At 33.6% G+C, this 14607-nt stretch overlaps 2 protein-coding genes across 8 annotated transcripts; both read right to left on the bottom strand.

The window, feature by feature from the left end:
* Nucleotides 1-679: 679 nt before the first annotated feature.
* LOC149727754 (uncharacterized) lies at nucleotides 680-3634 on the bottom strand. Its single transcript, XM_089888168.1, has 4 exons — nucleotides 3285-3634; nucleotides 1976-2626; nucleotides 1226-1354; nucleotides 680-1047 (listed from the first exon to the last, which is right to left on the bottom strand). The coding sequence occupies exons 1-4, from the start codon at nucleotides 3426-3428 to the stop codon at nucleotides 943-945; spliced, it is 1029 nt and encodes a 342-aa protein (XP_089744294.1). The 5' UTR covers nucleotides 3429-3634; the 3' UTR covers nucleotides 680-942.
* Nucleotides 3635-5138: 1504 nt separating this feature from the next.
* On the bottom strand, nucleotides 5139-12940 carry LOC149727753 (protein NDRG2-like). 7 transcript variants are annotated; one of them, XM_089888160.1, is made up of 14 exons: nucleotides 12747-12940; nucleotides 10874-11000; nucleotides 10454-10574; nucleotides 9859-9921; nucleotides 9742-9802; nucleotides 9383-9469; nucleotides 8774-8830; nucleotides 8467-8573; nucleotides 8009-8171; nucleotides 7639-7726; nucleotides 6975-7001; nucleotides 6343-6459; nucleotides 5855-5970; nucleotides 5139-5528 (listed from the first exon to the last, which is right to left on the bottom strand). In XM_089888160.1, exons 1-13 carry the CDS (start codon nucleotides 12816-12818, stop codon nucleotides 5858-5860), a joined length of 1203 nt encoding a protein of 400 aa, XP_089744286.1. In that variant the 5' UTR covers nucleotides 12819-12940; the 3' UTR covers nucleotides 5139-5528; nucleotides 5855-5857. The 7 variants fall into 7 exon arrangements, with proteins under 7 accessions (XP_089744286.1, XP_089744283.1, XP_089744288.1 ...); XM_089888157.1 differs by lacking the exon at nucleotides 12747-12940 and adding an exon at nucleotides 11266-11436; XM_089888162.1 differs by lacking the exon at nucleotides 6975-7001 and having other exon boundaries at nucleotides 12747-12939.
* Nucleotides 12941-14607: the final 1667 nt, after the last annotated feature.

Genomic DNA, 14607 nt, shown 5'->3' with positions numbered 1-14607 from the left:
AAACAGACTTAATGGGAAATTTTCCAAAGGGTAGCTTTGGATTTTCAATATCTATTGCAAAATTTCAGAATGATTAAAAAAACATTTGGTTTTCTTTCTATAGATAAAAGCCATACCGCAAACCAGCAGACCATCTAATTAAAGCAGGAAGCCACCAGGTTTAGAATGAAGATGGTGAGGCAAGAGACATGGTAGTGGAACAATTTGTCTGAGAGGGAAATGAATTTCTCAGTTATGAGATATGGATCAGCCATGTTTTGTTCGTACTTTTTCTAATGCTTTGTCTGTGTTCTGTCCTATTTTGTCCATAACCAACGCATAGACAAATATTAAACAAAACATAAACAAAATATTGGACAAATCATGGATGATTTTTTTAGGTTTTAACCTTAGTCTTTACATATGTATAGGCTATGTTTAACCATGATTTGTCCAGATCACAAACCTGTCCTGGAAGTCTGAGCCGCAAGTTTTTTTCATATCAACATTATCTTACTTGTGTAAGAACCACTTTTTGTTTGTTGAGATCATTTCTATTTTTGTCATATCCTTTTGTCCCGGTAACAGATTTTTTACTTCTATTGGGAGTTGGCACTCTATTTATGTCAAATGGAGATACCAGTTTGTCGTTGGTACCAACTTGTTCAAATCTCATGTCCCGTCAAAAAAAACAACAAAATCAATGCGAGATTTATTTTAATATCATAAGCACCCAAATATCGGTTTGTATTTTAGAAGAGCATTGTATAGTACGGTGGGGGAAAATGGGACACCTATTCATTTTATTTTCTCGTCACACTTGGTACTAAACCAAGAACATTCAAAGAAATATAAACTTTTACCGTTGGTAATTGTTTAAAACACAAACAGGATATTCAAATATTATGTGCTAAAGGTGTCCCACCTTCCCCCACAGTACAACATTAAAAATTTTCAATATTGTTATAATTTCGGTAAATATCTTGTGTCGTCACAAATGCCGTTGTTGCATATAGTTTGAAAGTCACGGTCGACGGATAACTCCGAAATTATCGTTCGCTGAAAGACCTGAAAATAAAAAAAGGGTAGCGAATTTTTATAAAATGTGTTTATAGGCTCTTCAGAGACTAAAAATACATTTAAAATTCGCCTAAATTTTTTCTTAAATTTTATAAATTATCGTCATTTTTTATAAAATTACGACTTCTATTTAGCTCGCATTAAACTAAGTTTGGATAAAACTTACTTTCACATTTGAGTCAAACTTGTATTTGTTACAATACCCAGACGTGACGTCACATACACCTGTACAATGCAACATTGTGCAGTCATAATCACTGGCGCAAGGTATGGCGCTGAACAAAACTCCAAGTACCTGTAGAAATCATTCAACCTTTAAATTCGGATCAGTCTATGTTGCAATAATTACTTCATTGTGATTCATAATGGGTGAACCAACGGAGCTTTCCACACCAAGATTTGTTTAGATTGCACTTCACGGTTATTAAGTAACAGTTAACATTATGCATTTATAGTGAAAGGGCGCGACGTTCTATTAATATCGTCACAATGAACAATACTGAACTTCTTTGCGCACGTAACTATACTATTTTATATGTAAGGTGGGGAAGGTCGGGACATCCTTCAGATCGTGTTTTAAACAATCTATGGAGACGAATACGGTTTTATAATTTGTTAAATGCTCTTGGTTTACTACCAAATGGAACGGGAAAGTAGATTAAAAAGGCGTCCCATCCTTCCACACAGTGGGGTAACATGGGATACCATCAGCATCCAAATCCTGTATTTCCTAATCGTGTTTGAACAATTACCAACGCTGTTTTAGGGCCGCGGAGCTACATCATTTTTAATTCTGTAATTTTTTTATTTATTATACCAAATAAGACAAGAAGGGAGAATGAAAGTACGTCTCATTTTACCTCACCCTACTATAAATTGTAGCATCTTGTAATATACAAATAACAAAAAAATGTACCTCTTTTGTGAAAACTCTGTTTTGATTTGTCATCACCGCGTTTCCCCTTCTGTTCACTCCAACGTTCGACATTGTGACGTCACAAGCATGCACTCCAGACTCGTCGAGTTTTTTTGCAAGTTGAAGTACCTCGTGGTGATTTCCCCTTGTCGAATTCGATTGAGTAAGCGGAAGTACATGTTCTGTAACGTAATAATTTCCACAAGTTCCAGCGATGTCGGGAAAATACTTGCCATTGGTTAATGACGTCATCAAAGTGACGTTGTTACCAATGCTGACGTTTTTAGATGACGTTATCAGTTTGAAGAATTTGTTCTGGCGTAATAATGAAATCACAGTGCGCAGTTCTGGAATAGTCAAACTTGGATCAAAATTTGATAACAAATTATACGATTTGATCGATTTTACTATCCGGGAGTCCCCGCTTGAGAGAAACATTGCATGGTTGAATAGCTTCTTATGCTCAGTTTCTGACGTCACACCATTGTTTTCAGAAGACAGCACGTACACGTCACCAGTTCTGGAATTCCTAACTAAATATTTTATTTCCTCGTCGTTATGGCGAATGCAGTTTTCAATTGTGATGTCATCGGTGAAACACAATGGGGAACAAAAGTCACCGATTATTTCATCGTTCTTGAAAGAATCGCACTGAAAAATATAAAAAAATTACGATAGATGCACACCAGCTGTTTGGTGACGTCACGAATCGTGTTTCGACAACAATAACCAAATTGTCTGTCGCTTAAACCAATCATGCAGATGCAAATTCGCATGAAAGATTCATGAGGGTCTGTTAGCGACTTAACACAAGTATTAGTAGTAATACACATCTACAAATGCATTGGCAAATAATCTGACGAATTTCCAGAATCATTTTACCTTGCTCAAAAGTAATTTAACGCACGAAGAAAATTAACACACACACACGATATGCATATATTTAACAAATAAAATCTCCTTACGTTGTATATGGTAGGGTGGGGAAGACGGGACGCCTTTAAAACAATATACCCAAACACCCTGACCGTGTTTTAAACAATTAACACCGGTCTATGACAGTCGAGAGGCTGTACTGTTTTATCATTCGAATGTTTTTTTGTTTACTACCAAATGCGACAAGGAGAAAAAATAAAAAAGGAACTTTCCCCAGCCTACTGTATCGTTTAAAAATACTTTATAGACTTTCAAAATGCACTATAGTAGTGACTGACTAAAAACAACTGCGGTCATAGTAGACCTAGCAGAATTAAGATACAGTAGCACACACAGACACACATAGAAGAACGCCAATCGCGAGTTTACTCACCAATTTCCGGACGCTTAGTTTTGCTTCCCATATGGAACAGTGAGAACTATATTTATAAACAACATAAACTTTGTAGTTGGTTAACAAAAACGCACACCCGAGAATAAATACAAATAAACATGGAACAGGACTCAGCTCTGTCATTCTAACATGCCTGCTTTGATAAAATGCTGATGTTAATTACATAATGTTGATATTACGACACTGCCACATGAGTGACTTAATCCTACATACCATTTCCCTAATCTCACATTAATACACTCTTTATACTCAAGCCAGAAATGGCGGATAACTTGGTAGATACATCCTGTTCAGTCACCCGACTCGGTGTGCGTTTTTATGGTGCACCATGTTTGGTAGATACACATTGTACTTGGTAGATACACCCTGTTATGTCACTCGAAAGCCCGAAATGGTGGAAACATCAAAACTGTTCAGTCACCCGACTCGCTTCACTAAAACGTTATCGAAATAGACCTGCGAGTAAAACGTCGCTTCTATGCCTGGTTACCTCCGGGCGTTTAATAATCACAGTCGTGCTACACTTCACTGGGTACAGGTTAGAAATTCGTGTCGTGGACGCGAGGGTTAACAAGTTAGTGCAGGGTTTACGCTCACGACTCACTTTCTGGTAAAACCTTATACTTGCCGAGACACACTGTTTGAGAAAACTACTACAATACAGAAGGCTATACATAACAGCGTTGCTCGTACAAAAACAATGTTTAATAAATGATGTCATACTAATGTGATGCGCTATTGTACGTATTTGTCATATCCTGGCGTACTGCTGGTATGTAATATGAAGTCTCCGAACAAAATACATTCCGTAATTACATGTAATTAAGTTTCGCTCGTTAGGACATTCTAAAACCAACATACTGTTTTTCCTAAATCGAAATCTCGCGAAAAACAACGATCTGCTGCTGCATATACCTAACGCTCATACAATATTAGGTATTCTAACTACACTTACCACCATTATTTAAAATTGAAATTACAATCAAACTTTGGCATGCGAACCATCGCTATTGTTCGCTCACAATAAACTTACTGTAATGCACGTTAACAGTGTAGAAGTAGACGTATACGGGTAATCTTTTACGACTTCCCTTTTAATTTGGGAGTCAAATTATCGTATATCCTGAAGCTTGTAACTAGGAAACCAACGTTATACTAGTTTTCCCATGGTAGTTTATTGCCTGACTGAGCAAAATTTGCCATATTATTCATAAAATGTAGTTTAATAAAAAGTACAAAAGCAGATCAGCCTAAAATGTATATGTTTTACTGTACGCGAGATATAACTGCCCTTATTTATATACAGACTTCGAGTACTGGCTAGCCTACCAGTGATGACACACTTAAATATTATCAGTTATACGGAGATTTTACAATACCATAACCACTTGAAAGTAAGTACCATGTTGTAATACTCGAGTGAATGATCTATCTTTGTACAGAATAATGTCGCTATTACTGGATTAGTTATGCTGAAGTTAAGAGATTTGGAACCAGCTTTGTAACTGTCAAACTTTTCAAACCTAAATGACAGTGGAAATGTACAATGGGTTCATAAGTACTAGGATTTAAGACAGTCAGTTGTTTAATATTTTTTATATCACAGGTTCTATACAAAATTAACTTTTTTAAAAAGTCTGTTAGTTCTAATATAATAGACCATATAATAATAGTTCATATTTACAAATATATGACATCAGAAGATCTATTTACTCCTTACAACGATTACATATATATACTGAAGTTGTGCTAATCGATGTTTGTTGAATACACATAGTAGTCAAGCTGCTATTAAATTAAGAATAAACAGTTTTCTAATTCATTTAGACAAAATTGTGAGAACGCGAGTATTTTATTTCACAGTATTCAATAACATTTCAACACTGCACCACATGTTAAACAAATCCCACTGTGATGTAACAATTACCACTGATGACATCACTGATGTAATTATGATGTACATGTTGGACAAACTGTTTTGCTGTAATTGCAATTGTGACAGTATATACAATCGAAGCCATTTGTGAGTGAACTCAGACATAAACACAACAAATAAACAAATTATCGCTCTCCAATTAAACACTTATGTACATCCATTCACATATGAACTTGTGACATAACAATAAAAGTCCCCAGAGTTGGCCCAAACTTTTCAGCACACAGCTCCAGAAATGAGATGTGTTTTATCTTTTTGTGGGCGGTGTCTTGCTTCAGTTATATCGTCTGTGAAAGAAGGAAAACATTTCATACACATGGGATATTGTGATGTGAAAGCTTTATTTATAACCTCTGGGTTATCAATAAACATTGTTTAAAAGTAAACAAGGGCCTTTTGTCTTTTATAGGCTAATTTTTTGAAATTGGTAAACAAAAAATAACAGAATTGAATACTTTAAAACAAAATTAGATTTTATATCGATGGAGCAAAAAGACACAGGTGTTAGGTGCAATGAATAGCACCATGAAATTTGAATAACAAAGTAAAATAGAACACCAATAAAAAACAACCTAATAAAACACATTAAGTCTGATTTCATTTTAAATAAAACCTTTTACACTCTCTGAGGGGCTTCCCCTGTTGCGGGATCATTTAAATCTTCAGGAACATATTTTGCTGACTCATTCTCAATTTGTAAACTCATCTCTGACTCGTGACTTTCTACTTCTGATGATATAAACATGTTTGTTGCATCATAACTTTCATAAATCCACTGATATTAGAAAACCACACTAAACATACACTTTAATAGTTGAAGTAAATATTTTCTTAACTTTTCCATATTGCTATGAAACTTTATATCTAAAACATTATAATAATAATAAAAATTACAAGTAGAACATAATAATTATTTAAAGTAAACAAGACTTTAAACTTCAATAAATATTGTTTTTACAACTACATCATTATTAAACACAGATAACAACTTCAGTTTTTGGTGAAAAATCCACTGACAATAAATCAATGATAATTTTTGCATAAAAAGTTACTTAAAAACAAAGATCGTAAAAGTCACAGAATCAAGAAAGAAGAACTTACTGTTAGCAGATCCTCCCGATAATGTTCGGATGCGTTTATGATCTCCGTCTGCTGATCCTGTGGAGCTGTTAGAGATTGTTCGTGACCGAGCAAGACGTGTCATCATCACACCAGGGACTGTAGGGGACGGTGTTTAAACGAGTGGTGGTTTTAAAAAGGTTTTTATGAAAAGTCACAACTAATTCAATCAAATGTTCATAATATAAATACCATTTAAAATGTAACAAAAAAGTTATCTCATGGGAGTGACATCAAGAAAGACACGACTTGTTTTAAAGTTAATTCACTTATGTAGTGTTACTCTACCAACTAAGAAAGTTTCCAGCATACTCAAACACCCACATGAGCTTATTGGTTTAAAAGTTATTCTTTTAATGTACTAATGTAGTTCCGATCTAGACCACAAAAAAATGATTTTAACCCTTAACCCAATTTTTTTTAAATTCGGACTGGTATTAAAGTTATTCCACTACTGCAGTTTTACACCACACTGGGTAAGCCATATGCATATTGTAAAACTTTTTAAGACACATTTTTTCAACCATAACATGCAAAACCAGGACAACAACAATAAAAACAAAGATAAAAAAGACAAGAAGAAAACAAGACTACAAGAAGAGTTTTCGGAATACCTGAGCCACGCATTTTGAAAGGAACTCCTTGGCAAAAATTTGTAAAAGTTTGTTAAAATAAATAAGAAAACTGAAAAATTAATAAATAAAAGAAAACTCAAATTTAAATGAAATCCAAATTCAGAAATGAAATAATTTTAAATTAAATTGGAAATTGCGGAAGAATAACAGAAATTATAATCAAAAGATAAAAAGTAAACAATAAAAAAAACAAAAGCAATATTTTTTTATGCCAGGCCCATGTATTACCATGAATTAGGTTAACATGTGGTCACCTGTATGTATTTTTAACATGCCATGTATAATACCAAAGTTCCCATTAATGAATTATTTATATTATGTTTAATTATTCAGATCAATTTAATTAAAGGATATATTTGCTATTCTTTTGTACAGGTAATACGGAAATTGGATTATACTGTAATTACAATAAATAGTTAATGCGGTGTGTAAGTATTAATGTGGTGTTTTATTAATTAATGCATGTGGGCTGTAAGGATTTTGAATGTGTTTTGCTAATTTTAAGCAAATGTATTGAACAATTGCATAAATTAATTTTCGCAGGGGTAATGTAATAAAAATCAATGTTTATGTAATTATGCAAATAACATGCAGATATACATTATTGCATTATAATTTATTCTTAGCAACACAGCAGACTTACTATGTCCAAGTCCTTGTAAGAAATAAGTGATCGCTTCTGCAACATTGAAGATTTGTTCTTCAAGTATCATACCACCTGCATCTGCCATCTGTTCAACATTAAACAACTGTTATTATATACCCCACATGTAGATGGTAGATACTATGCAGCATTGAATAGAGTTAAGCTTTCATGTCTTGTTTTTGAAAACATTACTGTTGTTACCAACTTATTAATAAAAACAATAAAAGAAATAGATATTAAAAAGAACAAGAATAACAAAAAAGTATACAAAAAATCTATTGTAAAAAATAGAGTTGAAAAAACAACAACAAAAACAAACACATTATTAACAAGAAAAAAACAAAACTTAGCAACAAGAACAACAAACTTTAAGAAAAGTTGTTTTTTTGACGTTTAGCCTCGAATTCACTTCAACAGCTTCATCAACGAAAGGTGAAAGGTCACCAACAAGAATCAACGTCTGGCATTTCAACGTTGTCTTGTCAACTTGTTGAGGGTCAGGTGATCGTGTAATGTTAATGTCACTTCGTCTGTTGGGTAAATAAATTGAAGTTAAAAAAGTAAATTACGGGGTTACTATGCAGATCTCATTTTGTATTAAAAAAACTGTAGTTACATAAGTTATCTCATTTTGGTTACCTACTTTGTATAAAAAAGTAAATCTTCTACTATTTCAGGAGATATTACATGAAAAATCATAAATTCCATAAAATGACCATTACAATGCATATTACATTCCTTTATTATGAATTGTAATCTCATGGAACACAATGTTGATAAATTTTTTCTCATGATTTTATCTTTACCTTTTCATCAAAAACTCACCTTTCATATGATTTCATGAAGTTGATAACATTTTCCTCATTCATGAACTTCTTGAAATGAATGCGATGAGTGTCGAGCAGTTCGTGGTTTTGTAGTTCAACTTCCGACTGTAAAATAGAAAGTTTATATACAGCGTGTAACATGTAGTTTAAAGTGGCATGGATGCAATAGATAACAGGGAAAATAAATCAAATTACCAAATCCTACTCAAAAAGGTCACAAAAAAGGTAAGAATATTTTTTTGAAATAAAAAATCACAACCTTTTACACATAACAAACATTGTGTTCTAAAATAAAAATCAAATACCTTTGTGAAGTAATAGTTCATAATCTGATCACTGAATGGTGTTGTCCAGTTGGTGATCTGTAAACAAACAGTTAAAATAATATTGTGACGTCACATGTGTCGTTGTTGAACTGCACCGTGGCACTTGCTGGTGCATCTGCATTAAGTGCAGAGTTTATGTGCTGCAACCATTGTGTGTGTCTGTGTCCTTGTGCAAGATAACGATAATCTCTCCAAACAGCGGTCCCCTATTGGTTGTCTGAATTGCCAGCCATACATTACAAAACTTAAAAAATACCCCAAAACTAATTACACATAATGTTACATACGCTGTAAACAAAACCACGTGGTATAACAAAAGTTGTTGCCCTGCCATGTGGGAATAAACAAGTTACATTCTTATTCTGTTGTGACAAAACAAGCGTGGAGCAGAGTTAAAGTTTAACCACTAAGATCGTAGTATTTCCTGCCACGCCCCAGCCGCCACGCCCATATCTTGGCGAATGAAAAACAAGAAAATATTGACAAGCCTATTCAAATATTTACGCACAACACCAACAGTTCAGCACAAGGAAAATATGTTGGGAAACACTGTAGAAAAATGTCAGGCATCACTGACACTGTTCTTACCTTCTCACCAATCCAAGAAAGATTACCCACGGTTGAAATGGTTGGATTCACAGCAATCAATCCTTCAACCATCGATGGATTCTTGAACTAATAAACAACATTGTGATGTCATACCAATAAATCAATATTTTTCTAAATTTGAAATACTTTAAAAACACGTTTTTTTATATTTCCAAATTACATAAAATTAACATTATTTTTAAGTAGTTATTTTAACCCAATTTGTCAAAAAAATAAAGAAGATTTTTTAAAAAAACATCCTAAAAAATGTTTAATGCATCTTATGATCTTGGTTAGCAAAATTTAAAAAATACGAAAAGCAAGTCTAGAATTAATGCATCACTATGAAAAATACTTACAGCAAATCTTAAGAAGACATTTGCACCCGCTCCACTGCCGAGACAGATTGCCGATTTAATCCTAACAAGACATCGTTCGTTAGACTTAACTAACTTAATTTTCAATTAACTACGAACCCAAATTCTTGGAAGATCTTCGGGACCATATCGGAAAGATTCTCCATAGTTGGGTAGGGGTGCCTGCCGGTACAACGTTTTACTTAAGTAATTTTATCATTAAAAAAATAATAATTTTCTTGACAATAAAAACTATGAATATGATGGTTAGAAAAGGAATTGGATATGATTGGTATTCAGTATTCACACTACAATAGTTCAACAGGTAAATGTATGTATGTCACATTCAAAACAGTTGCAGCAATGTAGCATCCTTTTAAAAACTTTTTCTAAATGATCACAAATACAATTATTGATTGTTGTAAAAACGCTGATAAAATCAAATCATAATTATGACAAGATTTTTATTATTATTATTCAAGCTTGGTAACTAATGTGTTACGCTGAGTTGCTGAGTAACTATAACTAATTAAGTATAAAGTTCATGATTCAAAAATGTAAAAGGCTATTATATACACCATCTTTTATATCAGGTAAAAAAGATACATATACATCATACAAAAAACATTAATTTATGTTCTGAACTTTTAGCATTGGTTCATTTAAACCAATGTATACAAATCTCAGGACCATCTTAGATAAAACACAATATTACCCAGATGGAAGAGTTCTTGCATGTTCCTCCTGCCCAGGAGCGTTGATGTGGTAGACACAATACTTGTGAGCCACGGGTTCCATGGCTTCACTGTTCATAAGAGCACCAAAGTTGGAGACAGCTGAAACATTAGATGAGTTAATAATAAGTGATAGGTAAATGCAAGTATTGTATAATAGTATTAACGATTTTTTAAGAAAGAAGCAAATTTCAATATTAAAATAAAAAATATTTATTGCGACGTTTCCTGGTAAAAAAAAGCCTTTAATTACTTTCGATTTTGTTTTACAAAAGCTAGGCTCATACACGACACGGACAAGGTTGATTTAGAAAGCAAACTGATTTGGGGGAAACACAGCCCATTAAAACAAGAGATTAGGCCAAAATCGGTAATTTATGACAAAATTAAACCAAACTTACAGTTAAGTCCAACATCATGAAAGGTAACAATGGAATGTCCAAGACTCCTGTTTCCCTGCACTACCACATGTAACTTGGTAGAGTAGTGGTTGCCTGCAGCAGTGTATGTGCATTCCACAACATTATCCTGCAAGCAATTATCAAAACATGTGAAAAAAGTTCATAAAGTAAAATGAAAACAAGTATATTGAGTTAAAATGTTGAAATAGGCATAAAATTTTTGCTAGGGAAGGATAGTTAGATACGAATTCCTGTAAAACAAATCTAACATATTGGTTCTAATTTTATCTTATTAATGCAGTGTATAAAAATCTAGGGTTGACCTGCCCACCCTACCACTGCAGGTTTGGTTCCTGTAGCATTTAAAATTTATTTTAGGCGATTGTGACTACCTGGTCCACTTTAGTTGGAGCAACGTCATTCTCAATATTCATGTTACCGTTAACTTCAGTAATATTTTGAACAGGGTTTTCAACCCCCTCCATTTGCTCATAATTAAAACTCATTTTAGAAATAGAATATCTGTTTTCTACTGAACTCCTTCAAATGAACTAAATCTGTTGCATATTTTTACACGGAATGCAAACTAATTTATTAAACATCATAACATTAACAATCACCAAATAAATACCCAATGGGGATTTAGGTTTAACTATCTCAGTTGAATCTTTGCGCTAAAGTAAAGAAATTACTCAAACCTGACTGTTTCAAAACACACTGATGTACAAATAGGTTGATTTACATCCTCAATATTCAATAGTTAACCTCCCTTACAAGTTACAACCTCTATTCATTCTATTTCCTCTCGAATACTGGACAACCTACAGACATGACTTCATCATGAAATGATCAACGCATATTTCTAACTAACACCAAGCAGCAATGACTTTGTTATGAATCAGAAACCAAATGCAACATTCACAATAAACAGATAATCAAATTACTCGCTGCATATCATAACTTAGTTAAAACTGCATTAGGTTATAAACTCAATCTGTTTAACAAAGCAGCTTAATATTTATATTAAGACTTATAGTTTCAATGGAAACTAATGCTATAGTTATTCTAAAAGTGGATTAGCCCTACACATTATTAGTAAGTAGAGCTGATGCTGACCAACAAACATTTCAGGACAGAACCTGTTCAACACACGATATCATTGTGTTGCTCTATGACACAACACACACTTCCTTATGATGTCACAAAGTTCTCAGTACTTCAGATGTGATGCAACAGCAGGGAGGTTAGAGTGGGTACAAGGCCAAACTTATTGATCGGTAAAAGTTTGCATTTTTTCCTATAGTCAAAAGTAATCGCATCTGCACAGTCTACGCAAATGTATTGATTTTATATTCAATTTTAGTACAGAATTTTGATTATTATACTGACAAAGAAAAAACTTAAACATCCGTTTGGATAATAAACAGTTTTCTTAACAAAAACTAAAAAAATAAGCGAATTATACATAAATCCCAGCCTTACTGGTGAGATTTTCTCAGGTTATGCTTTTAAAATATATCTACGGGTCTGTATGTTTTAGGGCAGTGTAAACCTATTACAACAGTCAGGGATGCAGAGTTAAGTGGCTTTTGCACAAAATTATTGTTAGTGTGTTAAAAGTGTGCACAAGACTGGGACAACATGTGACTTTGGCAAAAAAATGTTCCTCAAAATTGAAAATAAGGTAATACAATATACAATATATATATACGGTAAATGTTTTTATTTAAAATAAGCTTCATCACTGTATACAATTAAATGCAATAGGTCAAACAAAATGTTATGCTCAGTATGTTTTCAAGTGTAGTACTACAGTAGTGTAGTATTCAATACATATGCATTTTGAAAAATAAGTTGGTCTCTAATTACTTACTTCTGATTCGTTAGAGTGCTTGTCCTGAAGCAAAGGTTTGTCCGGAGTAATGTTCACTTCTTGGAGATCCATTTTGCACTAGGTAGCACCAGAGAGTAGAGTAACTTTAAAATTCACAAATTCTTGTATCGTATATATAGAGAGTTTATAAGTTTACAATGTCTGTATGGAAAATAAAATGGTAAAATCTAAGAGTATTATTAACTAAATATAAAGTTTTATCTCCTGCACGATATTTGCATGCAAACTGACATTGTTGGTCACTTAGTTTTAATAAGATTGAATAAAATTTGAATGGCTTGTCCATGGATGCCACATTTATGCCAACATTTTAGTTCATCTTTATAGTGTGTTGATAAGCAGACATACCTCAATTTAAAAATATAAATAATTTAAATAAAATTCAGTTGACTTGAGAATGAAACATTGCTTGCCACTAACCATTTTTTTATTTATCTCTTTTAACACAGTAGAAAAAATAAAAATATTTAAAACAACAAAGAAAAGGAATCAGCAACAAAAAGTGACAACAGACATTCAACTAACAAAAACTACTTAAAAGAAATGTTAGATAAAAATCAGGACTGCTAAGTGCCAAACCTATTACTACACTGTGTATATAAATAAGTTCCAATAATGTTATTATGACATCACCACTCATATATTAAACTACGCGGTAATTATGTCGTATGTAAACATTCTGTTGTAGCGCAAAACAGTCACAACAAACGCAGAAGTTGCTATTAGTATTAAACCAGATTAAACTGTATCTTGAATTCTTAGACTTAACTGTGCTGTATGGAATCAAGGCTTTATAATGGGGCAAAAGAGCTCTTGACTGTAAATTATAATATAGAAGCTTGATCGTTTTGAACACGTATACCTAACTGCTACGTGCACTTTTCAGTTATACCCAACTGCTACGTGCACTCTGAAACGTACGTTTAACAAGCGCGCGTAAATTACTACGACTCTCAGCTTACAACATGTTTGTAAAGTGGCCGCAAAATCGTAGACCGAAGCAAATGTTCACGTTTCAGATCGACGATGCTACGAGCACCGCATCGTCTAACTATGACGTCGCAGACCCATGGCAAACGCGTGGTAAACATGCTAACTCTCGGATTGGTTGATATCCTTCTGACGTAGAATCACGTGATGTAAACACAGAGTCCTTGTGCGAAAAACAACAAACTTTTTTTACAAACTGTTTTTCTATGACAGTATGTTACTAGTGCCTGTCAGTGGTGACATATTCTAGTGAAACGCATTTCGGAAGTTTTACCGAAATAAAACAAAGATGCGTTGCCTGTAAGCGCTTTGCGAGGGCATTTAAACCACAATCTACAAAACAGTGAGTAATAGTAGACAGTGAACTGACTTCAAATAAACGAAAGGTCAATAAACGAACAACATATCCCTAATAACAGCCTGGGGTTGCCATTGTAGACTTTCATGGCCACAGTTTAAGCTAAAACACCGATTTTCACGCTGAGGTCGAAACAGGGGTTTCAAATTTAATACAATTTCCTGTCAATGAACTGCTTTGCGAACGTGACAGCTGCAGCTTGTGGGAGTCTGCTCAACATAACCCAGACATCCCCCGTCTGTCATTCTTTACGAAGCAATGCTAAACATTCAAGCTGGCACGTTAATCCGAGCGCAAAACAAAAAGTACATGAACTACACAATAAAAGTAATCGCACTTGCGTTCAGTTTATATTGGCGTTATTCTAATACCACATAACCCTGTAAGCTTTAGCTGTTTTACCATGAAGCAGTTTTACTATTCCAACTTACGATTTATTGGATTGTCTAAAAATCCATTGAGGTTACAAAACAACATGCTGCTGGCTTTCCC

This window comes from Ciona robusta, chromosome 11, assembly GCF_009617815.1.
Source record: "Ciona robusta chromosome 11, ASM961781v2".
Lineage (NCBI taxonomy): Eukaryota > Metazoa > Chordata > Ascidiacea > Phlebobranchia > Cionidae > Ciona > Ciona robusta.
The sequence above is the reverse complement of the archived record's forward strand: the minus strand, read 5'-3'. Positions and strand labels throughout refer to the sequence as shown.

Excerpts from the sequence above, each read along its gene's own strand:
- LOC149727753 (XM_089888157.1), bottom strand. The coding sequence starts at position 11,379 with ATGAGTTTTAATTATGAGCAAATGGAGGGGGTTGAAAACCCTGTTCAA. Across the intron at positions 9,922-10,453 it reads GCAAGAACTCTTCCATCTGG|GCACCCCTACCCAACTATGG; the intron begins GTAATATTGTGT and ends TTGTACCGGCAG. Across the intron at positions 7,002-7,638 it reads CTTACAAGGACTTGGACATA|GAGTTCCTTTCAAAATGCGT; the intron begins GTAAGTCTGCTG and ends ATTTTTGCCAAG.
- LOC149727754 (XM_089888168.1), bottom strand. The coding sequence starts at position 3,428 with ATGACAGAGCTGAGTCCTGTTCCATGTTTATTTGTATTTATTCTCGGG. Across the intron at positions 2,627-3,284 it reads AACTAAGCGTCCGGAAATTG|TGCGATTCTTTCAAGAACGA; the intron begins GTGAGTAAACTC and ends TATATTTTTCAG. Across the intron at positions 1,048-1,225 it reads AGTTTGACTCAAATGTGAAA|GTCTTTCAGCGAACGATAAT; the intron begins GTAAGTTTTATC and ends TTTTATTTTCAG.